The sequence below is a fragment of the Haliotis rubra genome, unplaced genomic scaffold (assembly GCF_003918875.1).
Source record: "Haliotis rubra isolate DU_JTF1 unplaced genomic scaffold, ASM391887v1 Scf834, whole genome shotgun sequence".
NCBI lineage: Eukaryota > Metazoa > Mollusca > Gastropoda > Lepetellida > Haliotidae > Haliotis > Haliotis rubra.
In genome coordinates this window covers 346,223-365,765 of record NW_025767562.1, presented here as the reverse complement: position 1 = coordinate 365,765, position 19,543 = coordinate 346,223, and the positions used below count along the sequence as shown (strand labels likewise).

The window sequence follows — 19,543 nt, the reverse complement described above, 5'->3', positions numbered from 1 at the left end:
GCTCTGTGTACAGTCGGGAAACTTGAGGTATGCTCTGTGTACAGTATAGGAAACTAGAGGTGTGCTCTGTGCACAGTCGGGAAACTTGAGGTATGCTCTGTGTACAGTCGGGAAACTTGAGGTATGCTTTGTGTACAGTTGGGAAACTAGAGTTGTGCTCTGTCTACAGTCGGGAAACTAGAGGTATGCTCTGTGCACAGTCGGGAAACTTGAGGTATGCTCTGTGCACAGTCTAGACATTATAGCTGTGCTCTGTGTACAGTTGGGAAACTAGAGGTATGCTCTGTGTACAGTCCGGGAAACTAGAGGTATGCTCTGTGTACAGTCGGGAAACTTTAGGTATGCTCTGTGTACAGTCTAGAGGGAATGCTAGAGGTATGCTCTGTGTGCACAGTTGGGACATTATAGCTGTGCTCTGTGTACAGTCGGGAAACAGTCTAGAGGTATGCTCTGTGTACAGTTGGGAAACTAGAGTTATGCTCTGTGTACAGTTTGGGAAACTAGAGGTATGCTCTGTGTGTACAGTCAGGGAAACTAGGAGGTATGCTCTGTGTACAGTCGGGAAACTAGAGGTTTGCTCTGTGTACAGTCGGGAAACTAGAGGTATGCTCTGTGTACAGTCGGGAAACTAGGAGGCTATGCTCTGTGTACAGTCGGGAAACTAGAGGTATGCTCTGTGTACAGTCGGGAAACTAGAGGTATGCTCTGTGTACAGTTGGGAAACTAGAGGTATGCTCTGTGTACAGTTGGGAAACTAGAGGTATGCTCTGTGTACAGTCGGGGAGACTAGAGGTGAGTTTCTGATATCATGACACACGGATAAACTAGCAGGACATTCAAATTCGGAAAGGGGACTGAGTCATCTCTCTGACTATCTGGATTGAAGGGTACTTATTTTGTAAAGGTACTGTACATCGATTGGGCGAAGTCAATGGTGTCAGTTACCCTGCTCGATTTACTAGTACGTCCTCACATGTTCATGGTGTGTATAGGACACAGGCTCGCAAACACTTGAAGTGTGACTTAAGTTCTTGGCAATCACGCAACAACTCGATAATGGGAGTATTGTTCTCTCCCATGAGCGTCTTTGAAGCAGGCATAAAGCCAACGAGGTCAACAATCATTAGTATGAAACGGTGGGCAAACCAGGAAGTACATAGTTGACGAGTGAATATTCCTAACAAGACCTGTACGAGAATAGCTCGGTAAAGGTATGTTTTATAATACTTGGGGTTAAAATATTGTAAACTTATTGCCTTCCTGAGAGGGTTCGAAAGTCCTGAAATATTCAAAGTAAACAGAAGATAACCAGACGTTTTAAACGTAGTATTTTCGTGATTTTAAATGATGGCTATATTTGGCTACAATCGTCTGTGACTAAAGGTATTGTAAGTCCCGATGGTCCCTAATATGGTGATCTACATTCAGTTGCTGGTGATCTACAGCCCGTTAAAATATTGTTTGTTCTGATAGCAATAACATTTTAGAGACATATGCTACTTTTAAATTCTGTTTTTGTGATATGCTAGTTCTTTTTACTGTCCTTCCTTGACAGGGGTTTATAATTTATATGAATTTATCATGAAATTAGAACTTGTTTTAGTCACGATATTGCTGAAATACTGCCGATGTGACATAAAAGTTTACCTCATTCACTATAATGTTTCTGCATAATCTCATGGATATTATACAGTATTGCGATTGTACTCAGCATTGTTATTGCTCTCAGTAATGTTATTGTGCACAGTATTGTTATTGTACACAGTGATCTTATTGTTGTCAATAATGCTATTGTGCACAGTAATGTTATTGTGCACAGTATTGTTATTGTACACAGTATTATTATTGTTCACAGTGATCTTATTGTTGTCAATAATGTTATTGTGCACAGTATTGTTATTGTTCACAGTGATCTTATTGTTGTCAATAATGTTATTGTGCACAGTATTGTTATTGTTCACAGTATTGTTATTGTACACAGTATTGTTATCGTACACAGTATTGTTATTGTTCACAGTATTGTTATTGTACACAGTATTGTTATTGTACACAGTATTGTTATTGTACACAGTGATCTTATTGTTGTCAATAATGTTATTGTGCACAGTATTGTTATTGTTCACAGTCTTGTTACTGTACACAGTGATCTTATTGTTGTCAATAATGTTATTGTACACAGTATTGTTATTGTTCACAGTGATCTTATTGTTGTCAATAATGTTATTGTGCACAGTTTTGTTATTGTTCACAGTGATCTTATTGTTGTCAATAATGTTATTGTGCACAGTATTGTTATTGTACACAGTGATCTTATTGTTGTCAATAATGTTATTGTGCACAGTATTGTTATTGTTCAAAGTGATCTTATTGTTGTCAATAATGTTATTGCCAGCACAGTAATGTTATTGTGCACAGTTTTAAGTTATTGCACACAGTATTGTTATTGTTCACAGTGATCTTATTGTTGTCAATAATGTTATTGTGCACAGCTTGTTATTGTTCTTCACAGTGATCTTATTGTTGTCAATAATGTTATTGTAACAATTGCAATTATTCGAGCATAATGTTGTTATTGTTCACAGTATTGTTATTGTACACAGTATTGTTATTGTACACAGTATTGTTATTGTACACAGTGATCTTATTGTTGTCAATAATGTTATTGTGCACAGTATTGTTATTGTTCACAGTGATCTTATTGTTGTCAATAATGTTATTGTGCACAGTAATGTTATTGTGCACAGTATTGTTATTGTTCACAGTATTGTTATTGTACACAGTATTGTTATCGTACACAGTATTGTTATTGTACACAGTGATCTTATTGTTGTCAATAATGTTATTGTGCACAGTATTGTTATTGTACAGAGTATTGTTATTGTACACAGTGATCTTATTGTTGTCAATAATGTTATTGTACACAGTATTGTTATTGTTCACAGTGATCTTATTGTTTGTCAATAATGTTATTGTGCACAGTATTGTTATTGTTCACAGTGATCTTATTGTTTGTCAATAATGTTATTGTGCACAGTATTGTTATTGTACACAGTGATCTTATTGTTGTCAATAATGTTATTGTGCACAGTATTGTTATTGCACACAGTGATCTTATTGTTGTCAATAATGTTATTGTGCACAGCATTGTTATTGTACACAGTGATCTTATTGTTGTCAATAATGTTATTGCGCACAGTATTGTTATTATTACACAGTGATCTTATTGTTGTCAATAATGTTATTGTGCACAGTTTTGTTATTGTGCAGTGATCTTATTGTTGTGTCAATAATGTTATTGTGCACAGTATTGTTATTGTACACAGTGATCTTATTGTTGTCAATAATGTTATTGTGCACAGTATTGTTATTGTACACAGTGATCTTATTGTTGTCAATAATGTTATTGTGCACAGTATTGTTATTGTTCACAGTGATCTTATTGTTGTCAATAATGTTATTGTGCACAGTATTGTTATTGTACACAGTGATCTTATTGTTGTCAATAATGTTATTGTGCACAGTATTGTTATTGTTCGCAGTATTGTTACTGTACACAGTGATCTTATTATTGTCAATAATGTTATTGTGCACAGTATTGTTATTGTTCACAGTGATCTTATTGTTGTCAATAATGTTATTGTGCACAGTATTGTTATTGTTCACAGTGATCTTATTGTTGTCAATAATGTTATTGTGCACAGTATTGTTATTGTACACAGTGATCTTATTGTTGTCAATAATGTTATTGTGCACAGTATTGTTATTGTACACAGTGATCTTATTGTTGTCAATAATGTTATTGTGCACAGTATTGTTATTGTTCACAGTGTTGTTACTGTACACAGTGATCTTGTTGTTGTCAATAATGTTATTGTGCACAGTATTGTTATTGTACACAGTGATCTTATTGTTGTCAATAATGTTATTGTGCACAGTATTGTTAATGTACACAGTATTGTTATTGTACACAGTATTGTTATTGTTCACAGTGATCTTATTGTTGTCAATAATGTTATTGTGCACAGTATTGTTATTGTACACAGTGATCTTATTGTTGTCAATAATGTTATTGTGCACAGTATTGTTATTGTTCACAGTGATCTTATTGTTGTCAATAATGTTATTGTGCACAGTATTGTTAATGTACACAGTATTGTTATTGTACACAGTATTGTTATTGTTCACAGTGATCTTATTGTTGTCAATAATGTTATTGTGCACAGTATTGTTATGGTACACAGTGATCTTATTGTTGTCAATAATGTTATTGTGCACAGTATTGTTATTGTACACAGTATTGTTATTGTACACAGTATTGTTATTGTACACAGTATTGTTATTGTACACAGTGATCTTATTGTTGTCATTAATGTTATTGTGCACAGTATTGTTATTGTTCACAGTGATCTTATTGTTGTCAATAATGTTATTGTGCACAGTATTGTTATTGTACACAGTGATCTTATTGTTGTCAATAATGTTATTGTGCACAGTATTGTTATTGTACACAGTGATCTTATTGTTGTCAATAATGTTATTGTTCACAGTGTCGTTATTGTAGAGAGGACCGCCTCCGTGGTGTAGTGATTAGAGCGTCCGCCCGGAGAGCGGAAGGTCGCCTGGTTCGATCCCCGGCCGCGTCATACCAAAAGACGTTAAAATATGGTACATGAGGCGCTCGGCATTAATAGGTACATCAAGGACTGGTCAGCTCAGAATCAGTATAATGTGTCTGAGTGGGGTATTCATGCTTCACTGCGGCATGATATCTCAGTGGGCTAGCACTAATAAAACGAGCTTAAGTCTAGGCTAGTGCAAGCAGCCACACATACACACGCATCCACGTCGTCATATGAGCGAAATATTCTTCAGTGCGACGTTAAACCCAATTTCACCTCACCTAGCGTACAGAGCGGTGTTATTGTACACATCATGGTGACTGGAAATACAGCTCCACGGAACTGACCAGTGATCTGGTCATTGACTTGCTTGATTGGCGTAACCGTATCCAAACGAGCATAGAGCAAAAACCATGTCAATCACTGGATCGTCTAGTCCAGATATCTAGACTATTGCTGACTGTGATAGTACTCAACAGATAGACGAACAGACACAGATTAAGTATTTTCCTATGGAGAAGGACAAAGGGAACGACTGCGACGACACACCAAACAATGATTAAATGATTAACATAACGATTTATTTATCTCCAGCTGCTGTGCTACAGAAACATGATGACCCTTGACGTCCTGCTGTGTTTCACTGCCATCTGTTCCGTTCCGATTATAACAGGTGAGTTAGATAATATGTATCTCACACTGGCAAAGAATACACAGCGCTATTGCAAAGATGTCAAATGAAACATGAAGAAGTATACACTACGATACTTCTTTAAGGTAAGTCCCATCCGGGATTCAAACTCATACTCACAAACTGAGACACCAAATCGTCCACACACAAAGTCAAACCCCACAGCATAATTGAAGTGAGTGAGTTTAGTTTTACGCCGCTTTTAGCAACACTCCTGTCGAGAACTTTTGAGATTACATTGTTCGTCAAGAACACAAAGTAAATCTGCGCTATGGATCACAACTATCAACGTTTGGACGCCATACAGAGAGAACAATAAAACGAAGGAAATACCATAAAGAATGGAATATGAATATACTGACCTTTTGGCAATCAAGTGATGGCACACAGACTGAAAGGTACAGTTTGCAACACAGTAAAGGTAACGTGTTTCTGAAGGACATTACCTTTTGTAGAATTCAGAAGTCTTCAAATTTTGCGGCAAGTAAACAAATCGAGGACTTCTGTAGATGGTACTAAAGTAAGGCCAGAAATGCTTGGAAAATGCTTTTTGGCAATGATTTGATAATGGTTGATATTTCAGATTCAAAACTCATATATAATCATTCATACCACGTCGACCTAATATGGCATATGAGTAATCACAATGTGCCATTCCTTAATCATAACGATTACTCGTAAATTATCGAAAAAATCCATAGTAGAATCACTTCTAGGAAACAAACTATACTTTGACCCACCTGGCAGGCAGACAGGGTGACAGCGTTATGTAATGCACGGGCAGTACATATCAGGGACCGTCTCAAAATATCAAGTGTCAGTATCGCTGCTGGTGGAAGACTCTAGCGGAATTACAACAGGACATTTATTGTATCTTTGATCTCATCTTGTATTTTTGCACACGTCTGTGGGAGTTTGCGTTCATACAGTTTATAAACTGCACCCCGTATGTCTACCTTATCAGAGCTATCCAGTTTGTGTTTTCTATCTGGTTTTGATTTTGACACGACCCTGATTTGTTTACAACTTTGTAAACCCAGACTATATGTCAAATTAAGGGCTTTTACACATTCTATAGTAAACCCTGCCATAGCTGACGAGGGGTTTCCCCCTTTGTTTCTCCAGTACGAAATACTGATATAAATTTGAAATTAATTGTTCTGCAGATATATCAAGTTGCATGTTGCCAGTTCAATGCTCATACACGAGGTAAAACTTCTATGGGTGAACAAGACTATCAATCCGATTTGAATTAAGGCTTTTTACGTAATTATTTTGAATATAACTACTACAAGAGTTTCATCTTTTCCACATATAGATGTTAATTTATTTTTTTTAAATTACAATCATTTATGAAATTTAATTAGTGGAGGCTACATGAATAGTTATAGTCTGTATTTCAAAACTACAGTTTGTACTTAGAATATTTAAGAATGTTGTTGAAGCGTCAAAATTTCCTCCTGTGAAGTCACCCCTCAAGTGCATTTTTTTCACCTGAGCTTTAATATCCAACTAGGTAGAGTCGTACATGTATCATATATGTGTTTTTATCTTGTGCCAACTTCATCATATTGATATTGAAGCCAAAAAGCATTTTCCAAGCATTTCTGGCCTTACTTTACCCTGAAGAATCATGCTACGGAGACTATAGCCAAACAGACAGAATTTGAAGCTTACCCTTAACTGAACAAAACAACAAACAGCAGCATCTCCATGTGTTCATGTCCTCTATGAGGAAATATACTCGAAATTCAAGAAACTTTAGTCAAAGAAATAGAAAATAATTAAAATATCGAAAATAAGATCGAAGCGAAATATTGATTAAACCATATTTTATGGTAGAAAAATCTCGACAGAGTTTGGTAGCGACTCTGATATGTGGTCTGGCTATTTTGAGGACAGTGGCCGACGAGGAAGATGTCTTTAAAACAAATAATCAACACATGGGTCTGCACTGGACAAAGAACTAAAACCAGACAATGGCACTGAGCAAAGATCTTTGGACCTAAACTGACATCCCTTATACCCACAATAGACTAGACAAATTGTGATCATAACCGTAGGCAAACGATTAAAATGATACTATTTGCGTTAAAACTACACTCATGCCAAAAATAGTTGTCACCCCCCTCCCCAACCCAACCTAACACACACCTCACACCCCCACCCCATCCCCAATTAAAAAAGTTAAAGGGGGTGACAACCGTTATTGGCATGCGTATATAAACAATCAAAACTTCAAATGCAAATGACTGCACCCGACAATTCATAAATCGATTCAAATGAAAATCGATCAAACTGACGTCTTGGCGCACAAAACGTATCTGGGTTCATGAAGCGCTCGGTCAATCATTTGCGCCGTCTCAACAACACCGTTGACGCTTTCTCTGTGATGTCCGCGTTTGTGAATGACGCAGGGCCCCGTCTCTCATATCGCAATATACGCAAGCTTGCCTGTGACCCAACTGATAAGCAGGCGCTTATGACGTGAAAAGGCAACGGACCAGAGAACCAGTCGAAACGCATTCGTGACCAACTCGAATTATTCAGGGAAAGTCTTCTCGGACTTTACGGAAATGGGCGAGAAGTGATGAAAGGTCAAAAGGGTTGGTTTGGCTGTTTGGCTTGTTAAACGCCCACGAACTCCGCAATATCTGCTACATGGTGGCAGTCTGTAAATAATCGAGTCTGGACCAGACAAACCAGTGATCGACATCATGAGCATATATCTACTCAATTGGGATACGATGACATGTGTCAAGTTAGTCAGCGAGCCTGATCACTCCATCCCGTTAGTCGCCTCTTACGACAAGCATGGGTTGTTGAAGCTGAATTCTCACGTGAGTTGGTCGAGAGGGAAACGCGGGCTGCTGTCAAGAAAGAGTGTCCCGCTTATTTCTACCTTCATATGGACATATTTCTGAAAATCTTGTCCATTTTGGTTATTAGGGCAGGGACGATTCACCGATGCACCGATACATCACGATACATTTAAGTTTCACAGCTATCGTATCGTCGTCTGAGGTACCGATGCAAAGCGTTTTTCAAAACAGTATTATCCTAAGCATGTTAAAGTACTTATCTAGGAAGCATATATGATAGAGTAACTCGTTTGTTTACTACAATAATGTTATTGTTATACACAAATACCTTGAAATACATTATTTTAAACCTTAATACTGTGTAATTCTTTCAAGGTGTATGCATCGTGATACGTATCATATCACAGGTAAAATATCGCGACATGGTGTATCGTCCCAGCCCTATTGGTTATATTACTGATTATCAGTTACTTAAACTTTATCTGACAACTGAGACATATATGATTGATCCTGTCTAGACAATGAATTATTTCCTTTCATTTGGGCATAGTGTTCTCATAATTGCGTTCCTGAAACCTGCCCCTCATCCTAAATATTTCAGGCAAATGCCGCCTATTATCATTGTTTGTAATAACATGGAAAGAATGGCCAGTAATAATAATAGTCTATTTATCAAGCGCATTGCTCCATGCACACTGCATGCTCGAAGCGCCCAAACAGTCAGATCATTATTATTACCCCGTATAACCCAAGCTGCCTGATCGGCCACATATTTTACCGGGTACCCATATTCTGCTGGGTGAACAGAGGCAATTTTGGACAACCTCACTTGCGTAAGGTGAGACCACATGTATGACATGTTCTCCGTTGTTGGACTGGACTGAAGTCCTGGAAACTCTCAGGTCAAGCTGCCAAACACGGTCACCCATCCAAGACCTCTCCGCGCCCTACGTTGCGTAAGTTCAACTTATTTGTGACCTGAGCTCTATGCACAGAACCACACTGTCCACTATAATGGACAAGCAACACTCTGTACTTCAAAGTATTGAATTATGACGTACCTGCATTAGATGGGGATGAGAGACCAGAAACGTTAACAGACCACCTTTGTGGAATCCACCTTGTCATATTATGAAGATCATGGTGTCCGCAAACCCATGTAGATCTGGATCTTCAGCAACACATGCTTGTCGTAAGAGGCAACTTATTGGATCGGGTGGTCATACTCGCAGACTTGGTTGACACATGTCATTGTACCCCAGTTGTGTAGGTCGATGTTCATAATGTTGATCACTGGATTGCCTGGTCGAGATTCGATGATTATTTACACACCGCCGCCACATAATATAACCATGTACGCAAATAGTACGATACCAGCAGATCAACTTTACATTGAGTTTGGAAGCCTGTCATGAAGACGCTGGAACAAATTTCTCAAAGAAAACCCATGCAAGTCTAGAATATTTGGCAAGTATAGATTTCCACAATTTCGGGAAGAAAGTCTCTGGGCTCCTTTTCAATATATTTTATGATTATAATTGAGGACATTTTTTCTATGGGTTTATTTGTAAAATATACATTTCAGAGACTAGATGTTAGTCTATGAATAAATATGTCTTTATCGTAAGAGGCGACTGACGGGATCGTGCGGTCAGGCTCGCTCACTGGGTTTACACAATCATGTCATCGTATCCCAATTGTGCAGATCGATGCTCATGCTGGTGACCACTGGATTGTCTGGTCCAGACTCGATTATTTACAGACCGCCGTCGTATAGCTGGAATATTGCTGAGTGCAGCGTAAAACTAAACTCACTAACTCACTCACATTTCTGGTGTCCCCTGCCTTCAGCAATATTCCAGCAATATCACGGCAGGGGACACAAGAAATGGGCTTAACCCATAGTGCCCATGCAGAGAATCCATCCCAAGTGTTCTGCATGACGAGATAATGCTTCAACCATTCGGCGACGACAATGACAACAATAATGACGACGACAACGATGATGATGATGATGATGATGATGATGATGATGATGATGATGATGAACATTTTTTGACATTTTTAGCAACTCCATGTCCCGGAGTGGCCCTGTGGGAATCAGCGTATGAAATAACAGGGAACAGACAGAACTTTTCTGGGTTTTTCTGGGTACGTCCCAACGGCGGCGATTACGTCGTCACCTGCAACCCCGACTGCAGTGAAACGTGGCCTTACAATGCCACTTACAGTGCCACTTACAATACCACACATTCTACCCTGCATATAAATCATACCTCAAAGACTGACTCCGGATTGTGGAAATTCAACGGTGCAACTAAAGAAGCATCAGCTCCAGTATGTGATCTAACGACAGCCAGTGAGTATGAAGTTTACATGTATATATTGGGTACGTTGTTACGTTTTCGTATCAACCTCTTCTATTTTATTATATGCTCAAAAGATGAATGTCCATCAACCATTTTATGCACAATGACAATGTGAGGATTCTACACAGATTGGTCAAAGTTTGTAAGATGCTAAAATATTCCGAAATTCCGTATATTTTAGCGTATTTATTAATGATCAAATAATAGTTTTACATTCAGAATATGAGTCTGTGCTGTTATCTGTGTACTATGAAGGACTGGTGTTTTATTACTTTTATCGTCCCTTATATTCTGTGGATCTTTCTTTGAGCAGTATAATTTATATGCTGTCTCCAACATTGCCTATGCAGCTTAATACACAATTTACGCGCATCATATTTACAGCTGTATATTATGTCCTGTACAACACATGGTGTTATGTATCGTTTAGTTTCCTCAAACTGATACCCAAAGTATTTGCAGTTTAATGGTTTTATGAATGTTTTATCTACAATAATTAGGAAACTGGTAGAATTATAGTGAAAGTCAAATGATAATACATGTCTGTATAATAGTTTTGGAAGTGAAGATCAATATCTGATGTCTCTTCCATGTTTGGTGATACATGTACATGTAACTTGACGTCATGTTGTTGATTACCCGTGAAGGTCCGGGTTAGAATATTGATCTTCAGTAACCCATGCTTGTCGTAAGAGGCGACTAACGGGATCGCGTGGTCAGTCTCCCTGACTTGGCTGATACATGTCATCGGTTCCCAATTGCGCAGATCGATGCTCATGCTGGTGATCACTGGATTGTCTGGTCCAGACTCGATTATTTACAGATCGCCGCCATATAGCTGGAATATTGCTGATTGCGGCGTAAAACTAAACTGACTCACTCACTCATATTGTTGATTGTTCTTGCTGGTTGTCTCGGTACTGCTTAAAGCCTGACAACAGAGCTGCTACAAGAGGAGCCACGGTTACGGGTGCTGGGTCTCTGGTGTAGAGACTCTCACCCGAGATGATGTTAAAGACATTCTGTTTGAGTGCCGTCAGGAGTCTTAACACTCAGCCTTATGTCCGCACGCCGTCGGAGATAATCACGAACGACCAAGGCACGATTTCATCTGGGTTTTTTCAGGCGCGTAGCAAGCCAATGTTTTCGTGTAAGCCCGATAGGTTACAAGGCCTTATATTTAGATAGTATTGAGGGCTTGACCAACCTTTTTAGCAACAATCATGAAAGCCTGGGCTTTTTCGTAATGGTAGCTACGCCCCTCTTTGTGCTCTCCTATGTCAAAAGTGCTGCTGATTTCAGTGAATGAGTCAACGCCAGGACACGAAATTTCGTCAACATGTCCTGTCCAGTGAAATATCCGTCAACAATAATCTCTTGTTGTCTGTCACGTGTTATCACGTTCCACAAAATGACTCTACCACCCAAAATCCGATTATGGTCAAGACCTGCACTGTCACATCCCTCTCTTCTATGCTGCCAACAACCTTTCCTGACATCCGTGATGTGGAGGCCAAACCTTGATTTGTCTGTTACCGTCCCAAGTTTTCCTGTCCATGGCAAGCTCCAGAGGAATGTCTTGCTGGCGGGGTGCGCACATGTTGAAAGTGGCCTTCCCGTTCTTGTTTGGCATTCTATATTGATAACAGGATTTGGATTATATTTTTTATCGCCATTAATGCAATGAGACGGTCATGTCCTTTGTGATTTGTTATGCCGAGGATGTCCCATATTCCAGAAATATTTGTGTATTGCAATTAATGCAATGAGACGATCATATTAACGATCTGGCTTATTCGGATAGTTAGGTCTGGGCTTTACAATATAAACAGTTCGCTATTTGCTCTGCTGTTTGAGATCCCATGCTGTAGGAATATATACTTGTGAGCTCAGATCAGCTGCATTAGTGATTGTGAGCTTTTTACTTTGGTTTCCGTGCATTTGTTGATATTGTCAATGTATTTCTCTACCACAGCTTCATTCAAATCTCACTTATTTGTTGTTTACCGACTTTATTTGTATATCAGTATCAATATCCCGGTTAGAATTGGTCTTCAACAACCAATGTTTTTCGTAAGAGGCGACTAGCGGGTTCGGATGGTCAGTTTCGCCGAGTTGGTAGATACATGTTTTCGTATCCCGATTGCGTAGATCGATGCTCATGCTGTTGATCACTGAATTGCCCGGTCCAGGCTATATTATTTACCGCCGTCATGTAGCTGGAATAGTGCTGAGTGAGGCGTTAAACAACAAACGAACAATCAATCCATTATTCAAGTGGATACATTTTTATGTCCAGCAGCAGTAAATGCCTTACTGTATTCAGCGGTTCACATTCCAGATCTGCCAACGTGCAACATAAGCAGTGATCTAGACCCACATTCCTTGGAAGAAGGAACAGTCCTTTCACTCACAGTGGACGTCAGCAACTACTTCTGTTCCCGCGGAGCAGGCTTTGAACTTACCACTGGTGACATCACCGACACGTTGCTCCAGAATGAAACCGTTACCGACTACACCAATGCCACACTAAACAGCACCTTCAATGTTACTTTGCAAAGTCTCGGGGACGTCCTGCTCAGCTTCTCCTGCCTCAATAGCAGCTGGGATCTTCCTTGTACTGGCGTAAAACAGTTGCTAAAGAGTAAGTAGCTCTAACACATAGAGTGTTTTTGGCTCCATCGTAGAGCTATTCCTGTGTTCTCAACTTGAAGCTGTTACAATACTTCGGAAATTCAGTTGACATTGTTTTTATCGTATGTATCTGCCCGACCTCTAGCTGTCCTGCACTCATGATTATTCACCCCTAGAAATTCCAGACTTTGAAGGAATAAATATTTTAACCACCTATTTTACAATAAACGAAATTCATAGATTTTTATCTTGCTCTGTTATATCAGAGGTCATGTGTAAGATTTCCACTCACCTCCCGCAATACTGCCACCACATTGTCGCCATATTAAATTGTATTCGTGGGTAAATGAGGAACTTAGTGTGTAACGCAGAGGATTGGAATGTTGGTTGATTAACGCCAGACTCGGCATCTGTCCAGTTTATGACGGCGATCTTCAAATGATCGAATCTGAACCAATAAAATAGTCTGACTGTTATTATGACCATCAGCTAATAGCATCCATGTAAGCCAGCCTGATTTCCAATAACGTTATTTGCATCTTACAACAAGCATGGATTCTGAAGAGAATTTCATCCCGGTTCTTCACGTTGTTACTGAGACAAATTCACGTCTCTAGTCTTGTCATTCTTGTATTCAAAATGCTGTGTTTTTATAAATATATTATCTATTTATTCTCTTTTTTAATATTCATTCATTCATTCATTCATTCATTCAACAGGTCCGCCTACTTGTAACATCACCAGTGATGTTGAAACAGACGACCTTGAACTTGGTACAGAGGTCACGCTGTCAGTTGACATCAGGAACTACTACTGTTCTGAACAGGCCGGGTTCAACCTAACAACTGGTCGGGTCGAGGAAGTCCTGCACGTTGGGCATGAAGTATATAACGTTTCAAGAGCCATCTCAAACATGACCTTCAATACCACAACTGAGAGATTCGGAAAAGTTCTTGTTAAGTTTTCCTGTGATAACTACCACCTGGACCTGGTCTGCGATGGCATCAAGGAGCTTGTCAAAGGTCAGTATGCCAAACACTCGTAACCATAAAGACATAGAAGATAGCCCTCCTGTAGAGAACCTACTGTAAATATTCCGCAACCTCTAATCTTTTCTTTCGACATTTGACTTTCACTATATTCCACTTGACATTATGTTTCCCGTGTTTGTTTGTTAGTGTGTTTGTTTTTCAACGCCTCGGCATTTTCCCGGTGTTTGATGGCGTTCTGTAAATTAATCGAGCGAAGACCACTGAATTTACTGTCTGACATCATGAGCATCGATCTACACAAGGGGATACCATGATATGCTTCAATGTGTCCACATTACATTTTCTGTCTGTATTATTTATTTACCGTCCTATTTCAACATATTGTCAACAGTATTAATTATTTACCGTCCTTTTTCAATATATTGTTAACAGTATCATTTATTTACCGTCCTGTTTCAACATATTGTTGACAGTATTATTTATTTTCCGTCCCATTTCAGCATATTGTCAACAATATTATGTATTTGCAGCCCCAGGTAGGTCTTAACCCCGTGGCAAATATTTACAGACTGCAGTGATATTGCTGGAATATTGTCTAGTGCGCTGTTAAACAATACACAAGCAAACAAACAGATTGTTTGTAAATAATATTACTTTGGAATTAGAATTTCAACCCTGTTCTTCAAGTGGTTTCTGAGATAAATTCATGCGAACTGTAGTCTAATAATCCTTTTATTCAAATTGCTTTATTTTTGTGTATTTCTAAGAATCATTCATTCATTCATTCTTTATGTGTGTGTCTGTGTCTGTGTGTGATGTTTATACATCAGTGTATATGATTTCGATGACCTTGAAGACGGCGTTGAAAGTGTCGCACCGGAACTGCTTCTGTATTTAAGGTCCGCCTACTTGTAACATCACCAGTGATGTTGAAACAGACGACCTTGAACTTGGTACAGAGGTCACGCTGTCAGTTGACATCAGGAACTACTACTGTTCTGAACAGGCCGGGTTCAACCTAACCACTGGTCGGGTCGAGGAAGTCCTGCACGTTGGGCATGAAGTAGACAACGTTGCAAGCGAGATCTTAAACATGACCTTCAATACCACAAATGAGAGATTCGGAAAAGTTCTTGTCAAGTTTTCCTGTGATAACTACGACCTGGACCTGGTCTGCGATGGCATCAAGGAGCTTGTTAAAAGTCAGTATGCCAAACACTCGTAACCAAAAAAACATGGAAAATATCCTTGTCTTCATCCCTGGAAACCTCCTGTAAATATTCCGCAACCACTATCCTCTACTTTGGATCTTTGACTTTTACTGTACTTAAATGACATTTAGTTTAATATTCTCTTGCTTGTTTGTGTGTTTTTAAACGCCTCAGAATATTCCCGTTATATGACAACATATTGTCAACAGTATTATTTATTTACCGTCCTATTTCAACATATTATAAGTGGATTTATTCCCGCATTTTATTAACACATCCCAGATCGATACTCATGATATTGATCACTCTCTAGCCCAGAGTCGATTATTTACAGAACGCCATCATATTGTTAGAATATTGCTTAGTGCAGCGTTAAACTATACACAAATAAACAAACAGATTTTTATAATCAATATTACTTTGGATGTTTCAGGCAAATCAGTAACTCAAAACTGTTTAGTACAGGGATGCAAACAAAATGCTTTTCTTAGCATTATTTTGCATTTGGTACAGAGACCATTCATGGTGAGATCGTCGTAAATATTTAGCCTCGTCATGTATGTATAAGATAAACAAGGTATCCTCGTTGTTTGTACTTAATATATTACCGAAGAGTTTTACTGAATAGTAATTAACAGTGGAAGATATGTTAATCTTAGAATCCTGGCCCCTATTTATCCCAATAGTTTTCTACAAACATTCTGACTGTACCATGTTGTCAAGAATGTTTAACAGTATGTACATGGAACGTACATGGTTTAAGATCTAAAGTGCTTGTGAGGACTTTGTGTCTTTTCTGAAAACATTTGATCTATTTTCAGTGATATGTCTTGATGCTTTAAAACTATTATGATTTGAATGCTACTTATAATGGTAAGACATTCTGAAGGGATAGTGGTAGAAATCAAGAAGTATCTGGTTAAAATTCCAGCAGTAGAGCTGTTATTTGGTTGCAATGTTCCAGGTGTACATCAGCAACAACTTCAAGATGTCCGAAAATCTTCGTGTGATTCCCATCGTTCAAAAGACATTGTTCAAACTGTTTTATTCGGCTCATAATTTGACATTTCATTGCACAGAGCTCCCTACGACAAGCGTGGCGACGACGACTCGATCAACTAAGCCTTCAAGTAAGACATCCTCAGAAAAACATGTTGTGCATTGGCAAAGATGAAAGTGCTTTCCCATATCTTAGAGTAACAAATATTGATGGACCAAATTCAGGTGCACGCACAGACCCCAACAAATCTATTTCAAAACGCTTTTCTTTACTTGTCAACCGAGTTTTGTTTGACCTTCAACGCATCCGTCGTAACTCAGACTTATATAATCTGGTCCATCGATCACTTCTTTGTTTGCTTTGTTTGTAGCCTGTCGACCTGTGAAGTTCCGGATTAGAATTGATCTTCAGTAACCCATGCTTGTCGTTAGAAGCGACTAATGGGGTCGGATGGTCAGGCTCGCTGACTTGGTTGAAACATGTCATCGGTTCGCAAATAATGCTCATGCCGTTGGTCACTGGTTTGTCTGGTCTAGGCTCGATTATTTACAGACCGCCGCCATATAGCTGGAATTGCTGAGTGCCGCGTAATACTAAACTCACTCACTCTGTTCGTGGGGATGCGTGTGAATTACGGTGCCGCTACTGCCTGTTGTCGCCTGGTAGGAGTCCTGATGTGAGACATCGTGCTGTAGATACTTCCTTTTAAGGCAATGTGTGGTCACCTGGTGTCATTGATTTCCTAATATGTTAATTCATATGATTAAAATATTAACGTGTTAATTCATATGATGAAAAATATTAATGTGTCAATTCATATGATTAAAATATTAATGTGTTAATTCATATGATTAAAATATTAATGCATTAATTCATATGATTAACATACTAATTAGTTATTTCATATGATTAAAATACTAATGTGTTAATTCATATGATTAAAATAATAATGTGTTATTTCATATGATTAAAATATTAACGTGTTAATTCATATGATTAAAATAATGTGTTAATTGATATAATTAAAATATTTATGTGTTAATTCATATAATTTACACAGCTATTTTGCTCTTAACACCAAATGGAATCTGTGTCTCGGGGTAGTTAAGGCAGGGATATTCTTTTATGACAATTTGTGGCTTGGGACAACCAGTAAGGCAGGACAGCGTTAGACTTTACTTGAACCCATGGTGTCATGGAGTTCCTATGTTAATTCATACAACTTACACAGCTATTTTGCTCTTAACACCAAATGGAATCTGTTTCCCAGGATAGTTGGATATTATTTTGCACTTACGTGTTATACTTAAAACCAACTAGGTCAAACGACATTTAACGTGTGTGTTCATGAAGTTTGGTGATTGAGGAAAAGAGACGGGGCATTGTTCATCAAGAAATTATAAAATGTTTAAAAGGCGGCGATCGATTCGTCGGTAAGAATGTGTCAACGGATCAATGGTCATGTCTCAAACTGAGGGTAGGTTTTTGGACCATGAGTGTTGCAACATTTAATGGATTTGTTTGGGTTGTTTACATGCATTCATACACGCGATGAATACGTCTCCGGCACCAAGTTCTTGTCTTAAGTGGCGATTAAATTCGATCTTTTGATCAGACTCCCTGTGAAGACGGATCGCGTGGACATTTTCAAAGTAACTGTTGTATATATTCTATTGATTAGAATCTTCAGGACATTTTCAATTTTCTTGGACCGTTGTGGATCCTGGCATCCGGTGATAGTTTTTGTCCATGTTGTATATTTATTACTTTATACAGCAAAACAATGAGCTATACAAGTTAGATATGCTATTTTAATCGACCACTGTTTTAAACTAAACCATACAGGTAAGGTCGTCACCTATACCCATGTAGACCCAAAAGTAGATGTTTCATACCTCGCTTGTCCGTAATGAAACATACAACTTTATAGATGACAACTTCTTCTTTATTGCATAAAGCGATGTTTCGGTGTAGATTCTTAGACCGTTATCAAGTTTTCGTTTTAGCTTAGTGAATCTACACCGTTGTCGTCCGTAAAGCTGTATGCTTCATAATTAACACACCAACTTCTAGAATGCCGATCAAACAACTAGCAAGTCCTCTCACGAAACGTCATGGCAAGAGGTAGGAAGATAAATCATGTCACGCAGACATATTTGGCTGATAGGTGCACGTGAATTTACGAGCTGAACATTCATGTAGACAATTCAGGTTCTTGGGGTACATGACCACTTAGTTTGTACATCTAGCTTGACTTACAATGTTGTTATGATGGCAGAGTTGTTTCAAGTTCACTGCTTCGACTGCAGGAGTTGTGTTCAGTTATGTGTGCTTACAATGATAACGTAACATGTAATATAATAATCTGAGATCCTCTTGAGTGCAGACCAAACACAAATCAGGTTAGCTTGCCTGTGGTGGCACAGATGATTTGAACAAACACCTACAAAGCTGTTCCAGCTGCAATGCTCCTGCAATATTGTCACTCTTATGGGAAATTGAGTTGTTAATGAAATGATTAACGATTTCTTTTTGTTAAGAATATAAAAAACAAATGAAATAAAATAAAATAATATGAAATTGCCTGTCAAGACGAGTCATTCTGGTATTTAGCATGAACTAGGCAATACAATGTCACTTACTTTGTACGATTAGAACCCTTTTCAATACATTAATCCCTTTAAGATATTAACGGGTTAAACCAAACCAAAGCAAACTTTTAAAGGCTATATTTGATGAATTAATGAATATGTTTCTCGTCGACAGATACACCCCGACCAGTCGGAACACAAACAACAGTTGGCCTCTCTCCTGAAGATCCTGGTTTTCCTCTAGCTCTCGTAGTTGGTGTCTGTGCTGGCGTGCCTGTGTTTGTCATCATTGTTGTCGTCGTTGTACTCAACCACAGGAAGATCACAGCTGTTGCAAGACAATACATAGTCAACCGAAACGCGCAGTCTAAACCGTATGAGCAGGGACTGGATAACTCCACTAGTGATCCAACACTGGACATGACGGATAGTGTAGCTTTCGATGAAATCAAGCTGGATAATGTTGAAAAGGTTGATGACAGTAAACCTGAGTGATAAGATATGACGGTTTTAGTAAAGGAGAAAGTGTCGGAGAGGAAGGGGGCATGGGAAGAATGGACATGATTGTGAGTGTGTGCGCGCGCGTGCGTGACTATGTATGTATGTATGTATGT

At 38.6% G+C, this 19,543-nt stretch overlaps 1 protein-coding gene across 1 annotated transcript; it reads left to right on the top strand.

Moving 5' to 3' along the window:
• The first annotated feature begins 1,143 nt into the window (after positions 1-1,143).
• Positions 1,144-19,427, top strand: LOC124262390. The gene is made up of 8 exons (XM_046696873.1): positions 1,144-1,211; positions 5,214-5,292; positions 10,201-10,491; positions 12,843-13,145; positions 13,855-14,157; positions 15,027-15,329; positions 16,418-16,468; positions 19,105-19,427. The coding sequence occupies exons 2-8, from the start codon at positions 5,232-5,234 to the stop codon at positions 19,422-19,424; spliced, it is 1,632 nt and encodes a 543-aa protein (XP_046552829.1). The 5' UTR covers positions 1,144-1,211; positions 5,214-5,231; the 3' UTR covers positions 19,425-19,427.
• The last annotated feature ends 116 nt before the right edge of the window (positions 19,428-19,543 follow it).

What these genes read in the sequence shown, in the direction of transcription:
- LOC124262390 (XM_046696873.1), top strand. Translation starts at nt 5,232, where the DNA reads ATGATGACCCTTGACGTCCTGCTGTGTTTCACTGCCATCTGTTCCGTT. An exon ending in CATCAAGGAGCTTGTTAAAA is followed by an intron (nt 15,330 to 16,417) that starts GTCAGTATGCCA and finishes TTCATTGCACAG; the next exon opens with AGCTCCCTACGACAAGCGTG. An exon ending in TCGATCAACTAAGCCTTCAA is followed by an intron (nt 16,469 to 19,104) that starts GTAAGACATCCT and finishes TCTCGTCGACAG; the next exon opens with ATACACCCCGACCAGTCGGA.